Raw genomic sequence first — 23,464 nt, forward strand, 5'->3', positions numbered from 1 at the left:
ATTTTTCATGACATTACAAAATTACTTTTTTTTTTCTTTACTTTGTCTCACATTTCCCATAATCATGTGGGCCTCCTGTAGCATCATGATTCCTAACCAGGAAAGTCACTGTAGCAGAAATACATCTTCACTGCAGCCCCCACACCACAGAGGGCCTCAGATGCTGTCGTTCACTTTGCTAGTTTCCAATGAAAAGATTATAATTTAAGACTGTGGCTTCATCGCTCTTTGTTTTGGGGTCGATGGAACGACTTCTCTGCGTTTCTTTTTTCCTTCTTTGTTTTTTTCTCTTATTTTGAAACATATCTTGTGGTCCAGTTCTACTGCTGATGAGAGGCTAAGAGCCCTGACAAAAGTCAGCTTTGACGGCTGACTGATGTAATGGTGGAGGGGCTTGGCCTGTGATTCATGGTCAGGATTCTAAACACAAAGTGCAGCCAACTAAATATTCTCCCACTTCACATGTAGCAGTGTTTACATGACTACTTGATCACATGTGGGACAGACATGAGGGCTTTGATACCATACGATGCCTCATAGAGACATGAGATCACACAGGTGGTCTGACTTCTTCCCTCCACACAGTGTTGCATTGTGGTTGTGGAGGTTGTGTTGACCTTACAGTGATGTGATGTAGCAGTGGAGAGCTTCACGCTCCAAACAGTTGAGAGATGGATGAAATGTTCAGTAAATCTTAAAAGTCCAGTGCACTTTTAGAGCCCGAGCGTGTTTAACAGTGGATCAGACTGGATGTCTGTGGAAGTGATTTTGGTTTGTTCTGATTTCAACGTGCCCGAAAACTGCAGTCAGCCAAGCAAACCAAAATGACTTCATATCTCTGAGATATTTAGAGATCTTGTGTCAGGTCAGTGGTGCATGGACCGTACATGGTTCACACACACACACACACACACACACACACACACACACACACACACACACACACACACACACACACACACACACACACACACACACACACACACACACACACACACACACACACACACACACACACACACACACACACACACACACACATTAATCTCCAGCTTGGCCTCGATTGCATCAAGTTGCACCTGTTGTCTTGTTTTTACATTCTTTGTTGAATTCTGAAACCCAAGACTTGAGATGAAGAAAAGTGTTAAATAATGGAATTTTAAAAAAGATGATTATTAAAAAAGAAGTATAGTAAAACTATATAAATAAATGCGGTGATGATATTTCTGTTTACTTTAGAAGTTATTATACACTGTATGCTGTGATTCTGATCTGGGAAACATTAAAGACATTCATAGCCAGTCTGATGATTTTGTCTCTTTATTGATATAGTGAACACAAGTAAGTATATGATCAACAAGAAAGGGAAAAAAAAAATGTTTTTAATTCTTTTAAAATGTAAATATGTGGAATCAGATACTTTACAGAAAAAAATCAATTCTGAAAAATAATTCACATTTACTTCACTTGATTAAAACTAACTTTCATGTATAAATATAAACAATACCACATCTAGAATATTTTTTGTAAATATATGCCATTAAATACTAACTGAAATAAAAACGAACTTCAATTTGGAGTTAAGATAACATTGTACTCAGATAAAGGAAAAAACATTGTCATGTATAACCTACACGTTGACATGTAGACTGCATGATCTTTTAATACATTGAAAATGTAAATATCTTGCATCAGATCTTTAAATGTATATTTACATATAATAAACAAATAGATTCTAACTTTGAAGTCAGATACTTTACAAAGAGATTCTAAATTCAAAGTAAAAAATAATTACACATCAAACACAAGTTGATTAAAACAGTCTTTCTGCCATGTAAAAATGTGAACAACACCACAGACTGAATGATTCAAAAATCTAAATATGTGGAATTTGATTCCTCGCAGAAACAAAAATATTTGGAGTAGAAGAGACAACATGAACCTAAATATGTAGATATTTGGAACCAGACACTTAACTGAAATAAAAACAAACACTTAAAAAGTTGAGTAATAAAACAAAACATATTCTACTCAATTAGATAAGAAGACAACTTATACCTATGCATGTCGACATTCACACTGAATGATGGTTTAAAAGATTGGAATTGTAAAAATTTTCCATCATATTCTTCACAGAAAGAAAAAAACAATTGTAAAATTCAATGATTCTGACTATAATTGTACATCAAACTTAATCTGATAAAAATGTCCTATTATGATTATACCACATAGAGACTAAATGTAACATTTAAAACTGGATACGTCACAGAAACAAAACCCTTAATAAAAGAGATGACATTTGATTCAGTGTACATCTTTTCACTGACAATATAATGACAATCATCTTCCACAAAAACATTTAAATCAAAGTCTCATCATCTAACATGTGCCCCTAACATGTACATTGACTCAATATAGCTATATATCAACAAGCATTTAAAATGTTCCACATCCAAATAATTTTTATTAAACATGTTAAATATGATCTGAGCACTGCAGTGATTTTCTCATATTCTCCTATTTTAAGCCATTGTGATGAAATATATCTGTGTTCTTACAATATTACAAGGTTACAAGGTTTTTATTTGTCATTGTACGACAGCGTTGCACAACAAAATTTAGATTTTAGTCTCAATTCGCTACATAGGAAAGAAAACAAAATAAAACAACTCTGTTATATATGGAGGGTGGAGGATGAATTAAGGAGTCTAGCAGCCAGAGGAAAGAAGCTGTTCTGAAGTCTGGTGGTCAGCTGATACTTCTGTATCTCTCTCCAGACGGCAGCAGGGTGAACAGCTTGTGGCTGGGTGGGTTTCGTCTTTTAATGTCGTTTTTGCTCTCCACAGACTCCTCTTCTCACCAATATCACTGATGCTCAGTAGTTATGTGCCAATGATGTTCTGGGTGGTTTTAATCACCCGCTGTAGAGCCCTCCTGTGAGAGGATAATGAATATACAGGAGGATGTGCTCCTCTGTAACCACAAAGCATGGAGTCTCTCACTTGATGTTAAAGGAGACTTTGATGCTTTCCTCTGCTTGCTCATGTCTGATCGTTTTCCATGTTTCAGGAATGTCAGCAGGATTTGCATCGAATTCTTCAGCAAACTCCTGGTTGAACTTTGCCAGAACATATTTCCAGTAGTCTGATGCCTGAAGGCTTGAATCTGGAACAATGCTCCAGTCTGGGTAAATATCTGTGTACTGCTTGTAGGGGTGCCATTCACCTTTTGTATCAGTGCATTGAAAACGCTGGTTACTGATCACAGAGGAAGAGCATACATCAGTGACAAGTTTTTTTGTCTTATCCGACCTGTATCTACCCAGAGCCTGTGGCCGATGTAGTGAAGCATGGTGCAGAGTGTGGACTTTTCCTCCTGCCTCACAAGGCGCTTTGCAGAATGGACACTGTTTACCACATCCAATTAGTTCGGTGAAAAGCTTGTTCTGAGGATTCACATTTAATTTCTTTAGTTTCATGTGGATGTTAGTTTTTTTGAACTTCTCTTGAAGGACTTGTGCCATGTCCTTCACACACTCAGTCAGCCAGTGAGCAAACTGTTCCTGGTCGGCATTGTTCAGGATCATGAAAGCACCAAGAGCATCTTGGGAAATGACCAGTTTATCACCAAGTTCCTGACAGACATTTTTAACGAATGACTCCAAGTTTCCACTCTTTTCTGTTTTAGCTTTTTTGACGGCATCATTTATGCTCCTGATACTTGACTGAACATGTTGATCCTCAAACTCAAACATCTTAGACCCATTTGAGAAGCGTTCCTCTATTTGGTCGAGTATCCAGTTCTTTACATACTCTTCATAAGAGCAAATGTAGCTCTGATAGTTTTCAAAGTCATCCTTTGATAGCAAATCCAGTAAAACTGAACCCTGGAAGAACATTCGTGTGCTGAACGTCTTGTTTGTCTTCATTTCACCAATGATATCAGGACCCAAGGAACGGTAGACAAAGTCTTCGACTGCAGGCCTCAAGCAGAGATTCATGAATTCTTCTGCCTTCTTTTGGCACTGGTCTCGTTCATGGAACACATCTTTAAAATCAGTGCGGAACTTTTCCTTGTTTTGGTTCAGACATCTGTAGGGATCATTCACAAGTATGAAATCTTCGTGCAGTTTCTGAAACCGTCTGGCTGCAACTCCACAGATGTGCTGTTTCAGAGAAACTTCAAACTGGATCTCTATCTTAACATCCTGATTGTTTTGCAGCCTCTCATCAATCATGTGTAGGATCTCCTGGATGTAAGTGTCATGGTAGTTGTTTTTTCTTTCCATTTTTTCAGTCACAAACTGTGTGCAAATTGCAATGATACAGTCAGCTAGCTTTTGTAAAGTCTTTATATGATCTTCAATGTTCAACCACTTGCACAATGTGTGTTTAGCCTGTTTGTAAGATCCTTCCGCTGTATATTTGAAAGGCACCCGTCCACAATCTTCCAGACTTTTTTGACTTAACAATTCACATGCATGACTCCCTTTGTGTGATACATTGTATCTCAGGCAGCAGGACACATTTGTGATGACATTTGTGGTCTTTTGTTTATAACTGGACAGTTCATTTACTGTTTTTTTCCACATCTTATCAAATTCTGTGTCTAGCTCTTTGTCTGACATCTTGACTTTTTTTTCTCGACATTTGTCAATCAATGCACGCACTCTCTCTTCTAATTGTTTGGTGTGGTTCTCCTTGATTCTATCAAGTTCTGTCATCCCCTGTCTGATGTCAGCTGCTGCTGTGAGCTGATTAAACACAGAGCTCTCCATTTCTCGTCGAAGACTCTTTGCACTGTTTGCAAACTCCTCTCTGTATCCTTCAACTAGATAGACATGACCCTCTGTTTGCTTGAAGTATTGTGCCAGATTTTCAAGAAGCGTTGTCTCCCATTTAGACAGCTCTGTGCAAGCTTCACTTTTTTTTTGTGTAAGAAATTCTGACATGTCAGATGTCTCAGATTTCAAAGCAACTGTACCAAAGTTGTTAATCTTTGTTTCTGCATTCGTAACCCATGTGTACATTTCTTTTTTGAATTCCCATTCCCATTTGTTGAATTCTGTGCACAGCCTCATGTATGCATCAGCCACCAGGCTGTTTCTGAAGCTGAAGATGAAGTTTTCATGCTTCACTGCATTCCAAAGACTTTTCATCCACTCTGTAAACTCCAAGATATTATTAGCAGATTCACAACTTCCCAACATTTGGATTATGTTCTTCTTGAGCTCATACACAGTTTCACTGTACCCTGCATTGACTGGTGCCATTGGTGGGTTTCCATTCCAGAGTCCAGGAATGTAGCAGTTCCCAGTGTCTGGACTGTACTCCATCACATCAGTGAAGCTCTTGTTCTCTTCTTTCTTTTCCATTTTGGCTGCTGCCTGGGTCATCTCGTTTAACTGTTGCAAGAGCAGTTTTCTGTCTCGTAAGTTCTTGTCATGGGCTGAAACGTCTGACACATTCTGGTGAACAAACTGACATTTGGGCTTTTTGCCCACCTCTTTCATCCTGAGGAAAGCATGCACAACTATTTGTAGGATGTCTTTCATTTCTGTTGAATTCTCCATTGCAATATTGATGATGGTGATATCACTCAGCCCCACAACAAGTGTTGCGAGCTCATTGTCGTGCTCATGGCTATTGTCCAGCTGTGCAAGCTCTGGTGACTTTAAGCCCTCGGTGTCAATGATCACCATGAAGTCACAGTTGAGTACTTTCTTGACATCTTCATTGATTCTGATGAGCAACATAAAGGCACCTCGAGTGCATCGACCACTGCTGACTGCAAACTGCACTCCAAACATGGTGTTGAGGAGAGTGGACTTCCCTGTGCTCTGAACTCCAAGAACTGTGACTACCAGTATCTTGCTCTTAGGAGACATCAAGTCATTGAGCTGAGAAAGAACGTCACTAACCCATCTGAGAGGTATGTTGGATGCCTCTCCATCTACAAGCTCAAGGGGAAATCCATCAACTAACAATTGTGCACATAGTTTGGGCAGATGCTGTAATTGTTGACGTGATGGGTCTGTTTCTGGAAGGGAAAGTGAAGCTTCATAGATCTGACCCATTTCACGGAAGAAGTGTTCAGTCCCCAATGAGCTGTTGGAAAGTTGTCTGTCAATTTCTTTGATTTCTTCTTTGTTTTCTGAATTTTTGCATTTTTCTTTGTACTGCTCCCTGAGATCAGACAATTTCTTTCGAGACACGTTATCGAGGTTCATTCGCATCCATTTCAGGAAATAGCACCTCTCTGTCCCTGGGCTTGATATTGCACTGATGAAACATGTCATTGCATTTGACATGTCGGAACTGTTTTGTTTTTCCCGAAGTTTTGTTTTCTGTATCTGAAGATCACTTTTGTAGTCTTCTATTTTTTCAGACCCGACATTTTTAAGCCGAAATTCTTCCTTCTCTAAGCGAGTCAGTTCCTTCCATATTTGGCCTTGCAAGGGCAGCTGAGCTTCTTTGTATTCAAGGATATCTTGAATCTCAGCAGTGATGGCATCTGCATTTTGCTTGGCAGTCTGGCACTCTGAAGAGTCTTCATCAACCCAGATCTCCAGTTTATGGGCAATGTCAGTCATCTGCTCAATTCCCATCTTCACCTTTGAGTTCTCAACTACATTACTGACTGTTTTCCGCAATGTTTTGACAAAATCTGCATCATTCATTTGTTTAGTCTTCAAAAGGATGTTGCTGTTAGACAAGTCCAACTTGGTTGCTACCTTTTTTAGAGCATCTATACTGGAGCGCTTGCTTTGATGGTTCCCAACCAAGAAGATCTGTGCCTTGGGGTGTTGGTTGGTCAGCAGCTCGCAGTCAAAGTCCAAAGTGTCAAAGAACACAAAAACTGCTGCAGATGTCTCACACAAAAATGCAAATTGTGTTTCAAATGAAGCAATGTCCCCACGAAGGTTAGCTACAGCTACTGGCTCACTGAAGACATCCATGTTTTTGTTCCCACAAGGAAGGTACCAAGTGATTTCAACCAGTCCATTGGATATTCTCCTTGGACTGTCGCCACACTCCATATCATGATGAACAAAGGTATCATGGTACTGCTGAGAATTGCTCAGAAGCTTATTGAGGATCTCTGACTTGGACAAGGAGCACTCACCCAGTCTCACAAAAGATATCATTGGAAGTTCAGAGAGAACAATTCTGTCTTCAACAAAGCCTTTGGCTTCTGAGAGGGACTGAGGTCTGTACTTTTTAACAATGTCTCTCATGGCCCAAAGCATGAGTGTGCACTGCTTTGTGTCACAATTAGGAAGCAGCAGAGGCACAGAAAACTGACACATAGACATTTTGAGTGCCATTTCCTGCCGTACAAAACCATCAGAACACAGAAAGAGGGCAGTGATTATGTCAAGGGGGTTTAGCATGTCACCTGAATTCAGATTGTCAAGCAGATCATCAAAATTTAACTCCGTCTTTCCTGATGCAGCATCAATGTTTGTCTCACATGCAGTACATTTCACATTCCTAGCTGTCACATTAACCATCATCAGTTTCTTTAGAAAATACCATGGAAGATCTGAATTACACTTGGCAGGTTCATCAGTGATGGTCTTCTCGTCAATCTGAAGTATTGTGCTCAGGGATAGCTTCTCAGGGTAGAGCTGCTCCAAACCCAGATCCTCCAGTAAGCTCTCTAGATGCGTCTCTGAAGACAGGAAAACAATGATTATTAAGCCAATTATCGGTTATTTCAATATTCTGAAGTACGGACCAAAGTTGTAACATTTAAATTTGTTTTGCTGTAACACAGTTGTAATATGGTACAGCTAACTAAAACTAAGGCCTATGATGATGTTGGTCAGGCAATCAGTCCAATTATTGGGTCTAGATAAAGAATACTTAAACAAAACTAGAAAGTGAAACCTTATGTTTTGGCAACCCTCTGACATTTTCTCTCGTGTTGCAATTAGCCTAAAATTTAGATTTTTGAACAAGAGATATCAAAATCTAATGGACAGTCTGCCATGGAATTGTCAGCTCAAGGACATGAAAGAGATGTAAGAAGACATTGTTTTTTAATTTAATTTTAATCAATTAATAAATCAAAAGGTGAACTATCTATCAAACTATCAAAAGGAAGTTTAGGTTTTAACATGCATCGATAGGCATTCGTGTACCAGTACTAGTTTTGGCAAAAACTGAATAAATAAATATTTTGAACTGAATCTTTCACAAGTTTGATTCGTACTGTGTCTACATTGGTATGTGTTGCCTCCAGGAAATAGCCACAGCCTTGCACTTTAAAGTTCCACCTCCTTGGCTTTTATATTTTGCTAAACTAACTGCCAGCAATCAAAATGGGAGCATTGCAGCCTTTAAACCATGTTACAAACTCACTCAAGTACTGCATGGCTAAGATTAGCTTCCGTTGAGCAGTATGGGTGGTGACAAACTGACATTAATTTCCCCCTCTCTGCTTGCCGTAGCTGTATGCGCTCGCCGCTGAGACTGTTTTGTACTGCAAACCCCAATACTCGTCTCAACTTGACTCGTCTCAGGCCAGAAGCTATTCTGTTTCTTCCCTCTTTCCATTTTTACCTTCCTAAAGACTCTTCTGTAACCCTCAATATCTGTGAGTTAGTACGGTTTAAGGAAATGATGAACAAACAAAAAGGACTTGTCAGCTTGCAGACTGCATTAAGCATCTAAAACAATAAACCGATGTGATTTGGCTTTAATACCAATAACCACTACAATGTTTCTGCTGTCAATATACAGGTCATGTTGCCAGTGTGACAAAGACAGAATCTCCCTTCAGATCCGGCCTCCTGCACAGAAGTAGGCTACCCTACAGCCAGCTGCGGCCAATGTGCTGACTTGCTTTACCATAAGGGAGAGGGCCTTTTGGCCTTCTTAATTCCCCAAATACATGTCAGAGGTTAATGGAGCACATGTTTGGGCCCCAGCATTTTCCAGACTTTGCCCCTGTTTCTTGATGAAGTAAGTGTCCCCTATTTGTCTTTGGAGCAGCACATCAAACATTTGACCTCAGGACTATTTGTGTTTATTTGTGTTACTCAGGCGGCATGTGCAGGAATGAATGAACAGCTTACCTCCATATAGATACAACAATGTTTTTTTCTGCCTTTTCTCGCTATCATCAACAATGGCCGAAATAACCACTTTTACTTTTATTTTGTGCACGTTGTGGAAGTCCCACAAGGGTTTGAAAACCAAACGCCGTCGTGTCTGAGTTCATAACATCATATGGAGGCGTTTCACCAAGCTATATTTACTGTATCTAGCAGATTTCACAGTGATTTAATTGCAATAAACGGATCAAAAAGATTCCCAAATACATCATGATGAAAATTTGTAAGTCTGTTTTAATGCTTTTTCAGGTCTGTCTCCAAGACAACAAGCAATCAACTTTTAAGATGATTGTTTTCTGAACGGCAGGCCGGCACAAATTTGCCTCCGTTTGCGTCTTTGCATTGACTTTTTTTATGTAATCAAAAATTCACTGAGTGTTTGGTGTCATCACACCACTAGAGTGTCTGGATGCAGTCTTGAGTGGATTGGGACAGGAGGGATTGAAGCCAAAATGGAAAAGTGCAACTTCTTCCAGACAGAGATATTAGTACTAAAGAATATTGTCTCAAAACACAGGGTTTCCATGAGGGCTGTCACAAAATCTCACTATGCTATTATCATGGCTGCACGCTAATGTGTATGTTTGTGTGCTATGAGTGAATCTACCTGGGTGCATACATGATAGAAATGTCATTGATTTGGGCTTTCTCCCAACTTTTATCTTTCTTTCTGTGTTTGTGTGAGTGTGATATCATAAAGTTTTTGCATTGGCTTTGAGTGGGCTTTCCCATCTTCATTGACATATTTTAATACATGGACTAAAACTGCACAGTAATCGTATTTTTTAAGGTGTTTTATGTTTTCTATAGTGTTACAAATTTTGATCTCTACAATAAATAGTTATGAGATAGAGATGCTTGCATCTAATTCATTCCTCTTTTATTTGATTCTTCTTTTGGAAACCTCTACAGAGTTCTGGTAAAAATGTGTACATTGCCCCTAAGTCTGTAAAAATATTTTGAAAATTCATTACAATAAGAATTCTATTGTACTTACTTGTGTGGGCAGACGTCACAGCTGGCTTGCTGATTCTTCCATTCCTAAATTGTGTAGAAACCTCAAGAGTGTAACACACGCCGGGCTTCAGGTTGTTGAGAGTGAGTTTGTTTGTGTCTGTTGACTCAATGTCTCCTTCATGGCTACAAGTCACAGTGTAATTCTCCACTTCACCAGCAGGGGTGTCCCAGCACAGAGACACTGACTCACTGCTGACCTGATCGACTGTGATCTGCACAGGAGGGTTGGTCTCTGCAGGAACAATATAATGGTTTCACTGGAAATCCAAGCTGTCAACGTTTGTCTGTAATTTAAAGTACGTCCAAGTGCAAGAGGTGATGTAAAAGACAAAGTCACATATAATCACACCATGCACTTATTTTGTAGGAATACAATTTACAACCTCTTTAGTCTGAAACTCACCTGTGTGTGTGTGTGTGTGTGTGTGTGTGTGTGTGTGTGTGTGTGTGTGTGTGTGTGTGACACACACACACAGAGAATACCTCAGTGTAAGAAGTACATGTGTTTATTTTTTTTTGTGAGCCCAAAAACCATGCAGACAAACCTCCATGTTTATTATTAATACATTATTATTATCTTTTTGATTTATTATTCTGATTTACCTGTGAAGACAGTTTGCATGTATTTGCTTGTTGCTTTAAGAACTGACACTTCTCCTGGTGGAGGAACATCTGTCATAAGAGAAGAGAGGTACAGCTCAGTATCATTGCAGTATGTATTTAGTCATTGGATCAGTTGTTGACGGTCACACATTATGCATAAAGTATAATTCATCTACTATTGTTTACGTTGTATAATGAACAATGTCAGATTAGGGGTAAATTAATTTGCCTACTTGTGCTCATGCAAATGTATTCTGATGTGAGTTTGTTCTTTGATAGCTGATGCTGCTTTAACATGTTTAACGCTTTGTCTCTGTTATTGTTGCATTGAATGAAAACGTGTAATGTAATTCTGCACACCAAAACCTCATCTTATAAATTGTGTCAAGGAAGTCGAGAGCCGCAAACGGAGACGGCTCACCTTAAAAAAAGAAGTGCATTTTCAAACTCCAGTGAGCAATTTAAGGCGAGCTAAAATTAATAAATAAACAAATAGCCTAAATAATGAACATCATTTATAACTGTTATAAAGTCATATTTCTGCCACTTTCCTACAACTGATACCGAATGAATTTGCCAATGTGTGCAATCACTGGAGTTATCTGTATATAATGATTCATTAAATAATTAGTTTGATGTTAAGACGTGTGATGAGTCTGACTGTAGAAAGAGTTGATTTCTCTTTCAACAAGTAGACGGCAATAATAATGATGAGCACTACTAAATAATCTTAATAACAAATGAGTCTGAAATTAAGTTTTAAGAAGGAGCTGATTGTTTGGCCTGAAATCTATATCACCATAAAACCAACGAGCAGCAGGTTAAGGTAGAAAACATCTGTAATTTCTTAAAAGTAAAGCAAATTGGAAAGTGACATTTGGTTTTTATATTTTATTGCTAATATTAATATGTATAGTAATACAGACCTGTGTTGTGAGCAGATTACACATGTGCACCCTGTAGAAGACTGTTGTATTGAAAACTCTATTTATATACAGAATACTAAGCATTTAAGAAGTGTTGTTTCTGGTCTTTTTTACAGGGTGACTAGTAGTACTGTGGTGGTACTCTATGATTTACATATGATTCATTTTTGTTTTATAAATTCCAGAGCATTATCCAGTAAAATGATTGTATTTATTTGTTTTATGCAGAATAAGGTAAATAAATAAATGTTAAATAAATATAAAGGATTTTACATGGGATAGTTTAGTGGCCTTATTGTCATAACAGTCAGCAATAAAGTCAAAGTTCAAGGTAAAACAACTTTCTACAGTCAGACTCATCACACTTATCAACACTACAGCCTGTAACATTCACCCAAATAGGTCAAGAAGCCTTAATTAAATACATTTAAAAAATAATTTAATGAATCATTGTATACAGGTAATTCCAGGGTTTGTGCCCATTGGTGTATTTATTCACGATCAGTTCAGTGAAAGTGGCAGGAATATGACTTTATAACAGTTATAAATTACTGTATGTTCATTATTTAGGCAATTTGTTTATTTATTTAATTTAGCTCTGCTTAAATTGCTTTTACTTTGAAGGCAAGCTGTCTCTGTTTCCAGCTCTCAACTTGCTTTATTCAATTTTCATTATTAAAGTTGGATAATGGAACAAGCTGACGTTTTGGTGAGATTGATGAGATTAGTCAATACTCCTAATTTGACATTATTATGCAATGTGAACAACGGCAGATAAATGACACTTCATGCACGGACCACAGACCCACACTTACAGTCAGACTGTGATGTAGGTGAAGTGTTCTCTCCTTCCCCACAGTATGGCTCATGGAAGGAATCCGGCTCATCATAGAGCTTCTTGGTAATGGATACAAATGTGTTGATTAAAGTGTAATGAATCTATTCACAATAGCTAGAAGGACAACACATATTTGGCTTGTAATTGTATTGTTAATTCAGTTTAGAGTTGTGCAAACCAGCCGTTTACCTCCTCATCTGAGTTATCCATCGTGGGTACACTCTCAGCCATCCCACACTTGGTCCAGATTATTCAAACAGCTTCTCACTGAAAGTAATAGAAAATAACTCTGTAACTCAGTCACCGCCAAAACTATTGATGTTAAACAAAAATCACTCAGCTAAGTGTGCTTTGCAACCTGTCAGACTACAATATAGACTAAAACAAAAATACTGTAATCAATTCACAGTATTAGCGATGAGGACAGATTGAACATGCTGAGTCATGTTTGTGTTTTAGGCTTTGAAAAGTTTACATTTGAACACTATTTAAAAAGACAGAAAAACACCCAATTACAAATAAATTGTTGCCTACCTTTGTAGATTATCCATAGTACAAACTGTATCCGTTCTTTAATTGAGGAGTTTTTATCTACTGTAGCAATATAGGTTAAGTATCAGTCCTGAGGATAACGCTCTGCACATCCCTGCAATGCCGTAGTCTGTCACTGGCATCTCCTTTTATTCAGCCTTGTGAAGTTACTTTCTGTTTTGTTGGGAAATAGATTACCTGGTTTCCTGTAAAGTGGGATTAATTGTCTGGTTCCTCCCTCTGCCGAAGGGGGAGCTGTTCTCCTGTAGCTCCATGTGGCCCTCGGGAAGGGCAGGGTTGGACCATCGTGTGTGTGTGTGTGTGTGTGTGTGTGTGTGTGTTGTAAAAAAATATATATAAACATAAATGTATAAGTGTTTTTATACTGTCACAAACTGGGCCAAACGGCCATGACAAAAAAGGGAGATGCACACAACCAAGCAAATTAACAAATTATTTATTAACTTAAGGCAACATAAGAGGCAAACATAAACTAACAGTGGCATGTGAAGTCAGTGATTTCAGCAGCGTAGGTGAATGCATGCGTGGAAATTGTGTATGCAATATTGTATAGAGAAACAAACCATAATCTCAACCAAAAACCAAATGGGTGTCTCAGGAAGGAGAGAGGGACCAACTGGGACTCAAGAGAGTTTTTAACAGAGTTTCACTAACAAGGACCAAAAGTGGTGGTGAACCAGAGACCCCGTGGCCCCTTTGCCTGTGACGAACAGGGGATCTTGGGGGAAGTTGGGGGAAGTCGAGATATGGCCGGTCATCCGGAAGGTTGAGAAAGATCCTTTGTGCAAGGTAAGTGGTTTTAAGATTTTGCTCGTCTGCCGTACGTCGTGTTGAAGCTGAGTTGGAGAGCATTTGCTTGTCTGTCGTACATTGTGAGAAAACTGAGTCGAAGAGGAAGGTTCGTTGTGCTTAAATACTTTGTGCGGAGGAAATGAGTTGTGTTCGGGACGTGGTCCCTGTTCCTGAACTAAGTTTATAAAACTCAATGCACTGGCACACAGGGCCCATGTGTTGCCAGTGTTACTGATTAGCTCAGGTGTCAGGCCTCATTCAAGCAAAGTGCCCAGGTCATTGCTGACCTCATCACAAACAAGCATGCTCAGTTGGCATAACGGCAACTCTCTTCCATGGTGTGCTGGTGTTTTCTTGCGACTCGTGTCCATTGGTGGGCTTTTGAAGGATATCACGGTCAGTGGTTCTCAGACTCTGGCCTCCCTCTACTCCAGATTTGATATAATCTGCATCGTGTGAGATGCCTCGCTGGAAGCTCAACGGAAACACAAACGTTTTACTTATGAGTAAATTGTAAGTCGTTCGAATTTCTTAATGTGTGCATTCCTCTTCACGATTCATGCGATAGCATCATGCAGTTGGCTGCCACACAAGACATCATCGCACCCTTTCATATGGCAGTGAAAGTGCTCGCTCCGTAAATGTGCTTTGCTCAGATTCTATATACATATGCATATAACTGACGGTGGAGTTTTTGCTTCACAGCTACATCGCTGCTCATTGTCCTCTTCAATAATGTTTCTGGTAATAGCTGACCTCGACATTACATTCACGTCTTTCCAGTCACAATAATCATTTAGATCATCAAAGCTTTTTTTTTTAAATATTATACTCTATTATATCTTGGCTAAGTACTCATTTCCAGTCGCCTATTGTGTGGTTCAAATTGAATCAGGGCCCTTGGCTGAATGTCATCCCCTCTTTCTCTCCTCTTCTCTCCCTCAAAGATGTGTGCAGTCTGAGCCCGGCCGTCAGGAGTAGGTGGGTAAGAAGTGGTGAATGGATCATAAGCCCAGTCCACTTTACACCCCGGCCTGATTTGGCGTCGTAGTGGCGCGTATCCTACTTATTCATTCATTTGTTATTCATTGCGTTTTTCTAGATAACTATTATTCATAGTTTTCTGCCAATTCGTCTTATCTGTCGTACTCTGGGAAGTGGGTCACTGTCAATGTATCATGGTCTAACGCGACCTCATACACTGCATCGTGGTCTAATGTGTCCTCATACTGTTGCCTGTCTTGTGTTGGATGCTGCTATTTGACCCTGTCTTGGCTAGGTCTCCATAAAAGACGTTTAATCATCTTAGTTAAGTAAAGGTTATTTACATATATTGCATTTTGACCTATCGTAATCCTGGTCATTGCATCATAGTCCTCGTGACCTCACATGCTGGTAACTTTTTTCTGTCATGTGGTTTCGCATTAAATGCAGCAGCAGCACTTGATGATCTATCACAGGGGTCACTAATAGGCGGACCGCGGTCCGGACCCAGACGCCGTTGTATCCGGACCCAGGACCTAAAACCGATAGATAATTGGGAATTATTACATTTTGACGGAGCGCTTTTATTTTAACCGGCGCAGCTTTTCCAGCCTTTACCGCAGCTGTTCAGCGGCGTAAATCACATCACGTGATGCAGCTCAGCCAATCAAATATGGTTATTCTGACACGTTTCCTGACTCGAGTGAGATGTAGACACACGGGGGAGACGAGGAAAGAGAACGAGGAGTAGGAGAATTATTACGTGAGTCAGAGAAGTTATTTCACATGACGTTCTCCAAAGAGAGAGAAGTGGTCAGAGAGACCAGAGTCTTAAAACAATAATGAACAGACTCTTATAGGTTCATTCTTCCCACTGACCGTTTAGAACCAGTGTGTCTCATATGTTCAGAGACCGTGATGATTATTAAAAGCGGTAATGTGAAGCGCCACTACGAGACAAAGCACAACTCTTTGGAGCAAACGTACCGACTCACATCTGAATTCATTGACCAACTATGATGTTAACAGAGATAATAGAGCTGAAGCAAGTAGTTTAATAACCACAGATAAAGTTCATGCTCACACATTTCTCTTGTTAGAAGATGAGAAAAATATAATATCGTGGCTTTTTTGAATGACAACACTTCACACTTGAATGAACTGAATTTAAAGCTGCAGGGCAATTCAGTGAAATTAATTTTTCTAAAATGAATTACTTGGTGAAATGGATGAAATGATTTTGTAACTATGCAACATTTCCTCTGAAATCTAATCTGAAATAGACAAATTGTCTCATGAATGTGATTTGAATTTAGCTCATGCATGCAATTTTGAAGGGCTTTAATTTTGAAATGCTACATCAGAATGTCCTGGTTCTCTCTGAGTGAGATGCACATTTACACATTTTACAAGAGCTTTCTGTTATGTCAGTTATTCTTTAATCCAGCCCATAATATAATATTAAACTGTATAACATTGCTCTAAGCATGTGCACCTTATTTAACATGATCACTCCCTTGGAACTGGCAGCAGCATGAGTTACGCTTTGTTTTTGTCTCATTGTCCTTCCTCATTTTTCTTAGTGAGGCAGGGATTTCCCCTCCTTGGCCACCCTCACACCCTTATGAGGAAACAAAAACAACCCAGAGAAAAGTATCCTTCCTTCTTGACCTGATGTATTTTACAGTTGATGGATGCAGTCAGTTTTCCCTTCATGTGTTCTAGAAAGAGGTCTATTCAGATGTTTAGCTTTCTTCCTCTTTAGCAGGACGGTGTTCATGTTAACAGTTGGCTCAGTACCACTTTCACTGAGGTTAAGCAGTACAAGCAGAGCGATGGGGAGAGGGGAATTTTTGGAGAGTGGCAATAGTGTTGATGAGGACCAGTTAATGAGGTAGTTTGAGAGTTCAGAGACTCTTCTGAATAGTTTCATGGTTTCTGGTAGTGAGACTTGTGTGTTCTGTTAAGTGCTGAACGACTATCCGAGTCCAAATTCATGTAAATTCTGCATCTATTATAGTTTCCTCATTGTTGAGTTAAATGATATATCTTACAGTATATGGCAGACTTGTTATTTAAGTTAGCACTTCTTTGTTAGCCCTCTTCCAAAGGTTCCTGTCAGGCCTTCATTGGTGGAACATCAGTCAGGATGTCTCTCTAACACATTGTTGCAGTATCTGCACTTACAACCTGTTTCCAATGCTGACTCTGACAATGATCAGGCCAGAGGTAGTTAAACTTAGATTAACTTTTTTACTTCTCTTCACTATTCAGTATGTAAAGAGGCACAGAGAGGATTACATTTTGCTAAATGAAAGAAAACCACATAAAGGTTATCGTCATTAAATTAACTCTTGGTAACAATGAAATTCAAAGAATGAGAAATAAAACCATGCAAGTTTAAAATTAGTCTTTAGACTAAAGTAATTAGCCTAAAGAGTAAATTAGGATAAAAGTAAACAACCCTTTTGAGATACTGCTTACTGGCTCTATGGCTAAAGGTTACAAGAGGCATGCTGCAGAAAATGTCAGTTAGGCTTCAAAACCACAACGCGCCCTAAAAGTTTCCTTTTGATTAAATCTCAGTCAGGTTGTCAAATCACAGAATGCTTTACGCCCTTCCTCATTTTTCTTAGTGAGGCAGGATTTCCCCTCCTTGTCACTCCCAGGCCCTTTGGAGGAAACAAAAACCCCAGAGAAAAGTATCCTTCCTTCTTGACTCGACTGTATTTTAATCACTTCAAATTGGCATTTCATTTATGGATTTTATAAATTTATAAATTAAGTGTCAATTTGATGATCAGCTGTTTTTTTTGTGTGTGTGTGTGTGTGTGTGTGTGTGTGTGTGTGTGTGTGTGTGTGTGTGATCAAATGTAAAAGAGAGATATAAACAAAAATCTGACTTCAAATCAATATCAGCGTGTTTTGTAATGATTACATGACAATTCAAAGAACTAAGTCAAAATGAATATATAAGTCTCAAAACAAATATATTTCTTTTTCATTTCTGTATTCCACCAGAATGATGCTTATACTTTACTTGATTGGGTCTTGTTCCAATTTATTTTCAATTGCCTCAGGAAAACGACATATTGTCCAGTAGAGAGTATTGACAGTGACCCATCATGCATACTTTCACACCTGTTGCATAACTTGGCTTAAGTTTCAAACTCAGTTCTATAATTGATTATTAAACTGTATAACATTGCTTTAAGCATGTGCACCTTATTTAACATGATCACTCCCTTGGAATTGGCAGCAGCATGAGTTACACTTTCTTTTTGTCTCATTGTCCTTCCTCATTTTTCTTAGTGAGGCAGGGATTTCCCCTCCTTGGCCACCCTCACACCCTTATGAGGAAACAAAAACAACCCAGAGAAAAGTATCCTTCTTTCTTGACCTGATGTATTTTACAGTTGATGGATGCAGTCAGTTTTCCCTTCATGTGTTCTAGAAAGAGGTCTATTCAGATGTTTAGCTTTCTTCCTCTTTAGCAGGACGGTGTTCATGTTAACAGTTGGCTCAGTACCACTTTCACTGAGGTTAAGCAGTACAAGCAGAGCGATGGGGAGAGGGGAATCCTGCAGTCTAGTATTCGGGTCAGTTTATCAGTGAGTCAAAGGTGTTGTACAGGTGGACGGGGCAGATTGTGTTCATGGATGTAATCATCGAAGGTGGTGTCATTGAGAAAGCTTCTGAACAGATTTTGCTCACCAAGAGCACTCTTACATTAAGGACTTTAACCAGATTTATTTGTAAAGTAATACAAAATGTAAGCCTTCTCTAGGACTTCAAAAGCAAAAAGATCCAAAGTTCCAAAAGCTTAAAAAGCAGATGGCCCTTATTTTACATTTTTACTTGGAGCATCTTTCGCCTCCAGATCCATATGCGGTAGAGGACTAAACATTGACTAATCAAACATACACACTGTTTGATTAGTCAAGCGATAACACTGTTTACGGAGTCTTACAATATATGACTTATTTAAGTTAGCACTTCTTTGTTAGCCCTCCTCCAAAGGTTCCTGTCAGGCCTTCATTGGTGGAACATCAGTCAGGATGTCTCTCTAACACATTGTTGCAGTATCTGCACTTACAACCTGTTTCCAATGCTGACTCTGACAATGATCAGGCCAGAGGTAGTTAAACTTAGATTAACTTTTTTACTTCTCTTTACTATTCAGAATATAAAGAGGCACAGAGAGGATTACATTTTGCTAAATGAAAGAAAACCACATAAAGGTTATCGTCATTAAATTAACAAGTAGAATGAAACTTAAATGAGTTAAGACTGAGTCTAAATTAGGATTAAAGTAAATGACCCTTTGAGATACTGTGCTTTGTCAGTCAGGTTCTCAAACCACAGAATGCTCTTATGGCTGCGTGCTTCATGGCCTCACTTACTGCTCTCGCTCGGCTGGAAGTAGAAGTGTTGGATAGCATCAGAGTTAATCTGCAGTACAACGAAGTACAGCACAATGTTTCCAGCTTTATTTTATAACTTTCAATTTGATTCATCAATTAATTAATAATCTCTTCAAGGAGTTGAATAGAGAGACCGGTTTAGGTGGGCTGCGTCTGAGTTTAGCTTAATGATGCCTTATTTGTTTGATTTAAAAACGTTGCTTTTTGATTAGTTATTTCAGACCTTGCTAAATGTTTCCTAAATATATTGGGATTAGATTTTTAGTTATGAATTGGTTTTGTGTGCCGTCACTCTTTGCTTCTGGTTGGATGAATATGAGATTATTTTGCACCGGATTGTTGTTGTTGTTGTTGTTGTTGTTGTTGTTGCAGTTTCATAGAGTAATATTAGTTCATTATAGTTTCATAGAGTAATATTACTTAGTTATTGTTTCATAGAGTAATATTACTTAGTTATAGAGAGTTGTTTATGTCCATAAAGGATGTCCACTCTTTCCTTAAAAATATGTCAAAGTCTTTATGCAATGAAATGGTGAAGCGCCATCTGGAGGCTTGTTTATGGAATTGCTTACTGTGGAGATGTAAGGGGACGGTAGCATGATCACTTATTATAATTGAGGAATCTGTTATGTCTTTGTATGATTGATTTACCAGTGAGAGAGATTTCTAAACGAGAGAAGTAATGAAAAATATGAAAATAATTTGACTAGTTAATATTAAGTCCTCAACTGTTGTCAACTTTAAACTCCTCCATATAATGTCTGGATTGATGGATTGCCATGTCCTGCTTACTGTTCCTTAACGGTCTATTACTGAGTTGAGATCTGTGTTAAAATTCCTCCCAATAATAATCTGTGACATTATCTAAGGATGCAAAGATATGCTATGGTCAGATTAATACTGTTAATTGATGGATATAATGAATCTGCTGGCTAGGTTAGTAATGGAAATATCAGTTTATGTGATTTTCCTGTGAATAATATTCAGACAACTTTATTGAATTCTGAAGATTTACAGTTTAGCACGTGAGTTTCTTGAAGTAGGCATATGTCTGGATTCAATTTATTTAAATTATTAAACATTTTTAATACACATAAAGTTCTATTTTATTGCTTTAGCCTATTTTGATATATTTGATATGATTGTATTGGTTATATTTTCTGTGCATGTAACATAGAAGGGGCATTCTGCAAAATATTTTTTTTTAGCATTATTATTATTGTTATTGTTATTGTTATTATTATTATTATTATTATTATTATTATTATTATTATTGTTATTATTGTGATTTTTGGTGGAAAGTAGTAGTAGTAGTTGTAGTAGTAGTAGTAGTAGCCCATAATTCGATATCTGGCAGAATACAAACAGATAAATCCCTCTTTTAAAGATGACAGAAAGTTTTCTGGGATTTTTCAAATCTGAATCCTAAATTATTCCTAAACTCCTGTCAGACTTTTGACAAAAGACGTTACAATGTAGCGCCCATAGGTGGCGACAGCCTCGTGTCACTTCTGTTTCAGGAGAATGACCGAGGTAGTGTACTTCCGGGTCACACAGGAAATAAACAGCTAGCAGTAGTTGCTATAGCGAATGCTGCTGTTATATACATGCATGTAACGCAACCTACGACTATCGTGATGATATAACGCGTCTTTTCTGACTTGAAATCAGCTTCTGAAGGTAAGTGTGCTCATCGCGTGGACGCACAACTCAACGCGTCACCGTGAAGCTAGCTAGCTAGCTTAGCTGACTCGCAGCTCTTGGGCTCAGTCGCATTAGCTTAACTTGTAACGTGTGAAAGCCCTTACTCCGAAATTCAGTCACATAGCGTATTTAGATTTGATTTAAACGTTGGTTTTGCTGCGGGAAAATATTTTACTACTAAGGGAAGACGAGATAACTTGGAGACCATTAATACACAGGTGGAAATACAACCTGCTGCTGGATATGAGGCAAACAAAACTATGTTTTGATGTTTTACAAATGTGACCGGATATCAACAATCGGGCTAATGTAGCTAATTGACAAGCTCACGTCTCTACAGCTGTTTTTTTTTTACTGGTAACTGTTATATGGGACATATGTCTTTTCTGTTTATACGGCAATATAGTCACCTTCTCGTATTAAGATGCCACTTGCTGCTAATCCGTTAACAGTGTAGTAGTTTTGTAGTGTGTTATTCCTATCGTACCGTTTTTGTTTACTGGTGGTATTCGTTTTTAGTAGTCCTTTGTGGATGTAACTAACGGTTGTTATCGTCACTCTGCTTATTATTTTCTCGATTAGTCCTTTGGTCTTATAAATGTTCTAAATGTGTGAAAAAAATCCCCTTAAGCCCGGAATGAAGTCACTAAATGTATTGTTTTGTCCAACCATCAGTGCAAAACCCAAAGAAATTCAGTTGACATCGCATCTATGAAGGCGGAATTAGGGAATGTTTGGTGTTTTTAATTAGCTAAATTTGTGTGGAGCGATTCATTGACTTTCAGTTTGCATTTTTGATTGTAGTATCAGTAGAATTACAGCAGGATTTAGAGCTGAAATTATTAGATAGACCAAAAATGAGTAACTTACCCTGTGTGATAATCGATACATTTTTCAATCAATAATGCAAACTACATAATGTAAAGCTTCTCAGTTTTAAGGATCCATTTCTTTGTCTGATGGGTTATTACCTTGAGCTATGTTTGGGCTTTGGACTGGTTGTAGATGGTGAAGACATTTTCAATGGCTTTGGAAACTGTTTATGGGAATTGTTTGATATTTCCTTACTTTTTATAAACCCTGTTCAGCAGATGAAGAGCTACTGTTGCTGCCCTAAATAAGATATGTTTGTTTGCTGGAAGGTATCATGATCACGTTTCACTAACTTCTGCCGACTAACTTTATTTTCTCAGCTTGCTCATTTGGCCCCAGCTGCTGCCTAAAGCACATAAACACACTGGAAAAACATGACGGAGCCACGCAACCCAGGGATGTCCTCTATGCCTCAGACAGCCCCAGTGCACGCTGACACCGCCTCTCCAGCTGTAGAGATGGACCCGGTGGAGTACACCCTGAGGAAGCGCCTCCCCCGGAAACTCCCGAAGAGACGGAACGACGTCTACGTCAACATGAAGACGGATTTCCGCGCCCAGCTGGCTCGCTGTCAGAAGCTGCTGGAAGGTGGGGGTCACAGGGAGATCTGTGTCCACGGCCTGGGCCTGGCCATCAACAGGGCCATCAACATTGCCCTTCAACTGCAGGCCAGCAGCCAGGGGGCGCTGCAGCTGGCAGCCAACACCTCCACGGTGGAGCTCGTGGACGACCTGGAGCCTGAGGATCCCGATGAGGCCGGGGAGCCAATGACGCGCACACGCAACAACTCAGCCATTCATATCAAGGTCTTCTACCCTGACCCTCAGTGAGCTGAATAGAGGTGTGTCAGGCAGAGGCTCTCCATCAGTTTTCAAGTCCTATTTGTTCCCTCGTGAGTATAACATTGTTGTGTGTGTGTGTGTGTGTGTGTGTGTGTGTGTGTGTGTGTGTGTGTGTGTGTGTGTGTGTGTGGACACCTATGAGGACAGCAGCAGAGGACTGCAGAATGGACAATGTGTTGGCTGAACGTAATTCATTAAACTGCGTTGGAATACTCCAATTGGGACGACCTTAGTTGACTAAATATATTGAGCTTGTCTGTCTTTGTGTTTTGTCAATTGCAAATTATTGCTGTTGTACCTTTTTTTTACTTTGCATGTCTTGAAGCAGGTGTTTGCCAGGTGAAACCTCGGTGTAATTTAAGTACTTGTAGACATGGCTGTGCCAGATGTGAATGTACAAGTGTCTTTAATTTTAAGGCCCAACTGAAGTGTTTACAGTTTTCATATGTGTATGTTGTCAAATATATAAATACTAAGCTTTTATTTCATACAAGTGTTGTTGCAGTAAATGTCCACTAGATGTCAGCAGTCTAAATCTATTTAAATTTGGTTGCAGAATGTTGAACTGCTGGTGGTGTTCATGTTCAAAATATGTAATGGACAGTTTTTATGAAGACAGTGTATTTGATTTGTTGACAATAAATAAATAGTCTGAATGAAATGTGCTGGAATGTATCTTTAACTCCACTGACCTGAACTAGACCTGGATAATGAATGAAATGGACAGACTTCCTCTTGTCGTGTTTCCATCTATCTTTTCTTTATCCAAGAATAATGTTTTGTATTTA

At 38.9% G+C, this 23,464-nt stretch overlaps 2 protein-coding genes across 4 annotated transcripts; one reads left to right on the plus strand and one right to left on the minus strand.

Annotated features, from left to right (window-relative positions):
* Positions 1–1,304: 1,304 nt before the first annotated feature.
* LOC137872289 (interferon-induced very large GTPase 1-like) lies at positions 1,305–13,156 on the minus strand. 2 transcript variants are annotated; one of them, XM_068710466.1, is made up of 6 exons: positions 13,040–13,156; positions 12,695–12,772; positions 12,483–12,561; positions 10,742–10,810; positions 10,119–10,370; positions 1,305–7,674 (listed from the first exon to the last, which is right to left on the minus strand). In XM_068710466.1, exons 2-6 carry the CDS (start codon positions 12,734–12,736, stop codon positions 2,999–3,001), a joined length of 5,118 nt encoding a protein of 1,705 aa, XP_068566567.1. In that variant the 5' UTR covers positions 12,737–12,772; positions 13,040–13,156; the 3' UTR covers positions 1,305–2,998. The 2 variants fall into 2 exon arrangements, with proteins under 2 accessions (XP_068566567.1, XP_068566566.1); XM_068710465.1 differs by having other exon boundaries at positions 12,483–12,564.
* Positions 13,157–20,785: 7,629 nt separating this feature from the next.
* On the plus strand, positions 20,786–23,337 carry pop7 (POP7 homolog, ribonuclease P/MRP subunit). Of its 2 annotated transcripts, none has more exons than XM_068710469.1 (2): positions 20,786–20,937; positions 22,155–23,337. In XM_068710469.1, the coding sequence occupies exon 2, from the start codon at positions 22,209–22,211 to the stop codon at positions 22,662–22,664; it is 456 nt and encodes a 151-aa protein (XP_068566570.1). In that variant the 5' UTR covers positions 20,786–20,937; positions 22,155–22,208; the 3' UTR covers positions 22,665–23,337. The 2 variants fall into 2 exon arrangements, with proteins under 2 accessions (XP_068566570.1, XP_068566571.1); XM_068710470.1 differs by lacking the exon at positions 20,786–20,937 and adding an exon at positions 21,030–21,209.
* The last annotated feature ends 127 nt before the right edge of the window (positions 23,338–23,464 follow it).

This window comes from Cebidichthys violaceus, unplaced genomic scaffold (genome assembly GCF_023349555.1).
Source record: "Cebidichthys violaceus isolate CVI_PGR_0920_01 unplaced genomic scaffold, fCebVio1.0.p SCAF_156, whole genome shotgun sequence".
NCBI lineage: Eukaryota > Metazoa > Chordata > Actinopteri > Perciformes > Stichaeidae > Cebidichthys > Cebidichthys violaceus.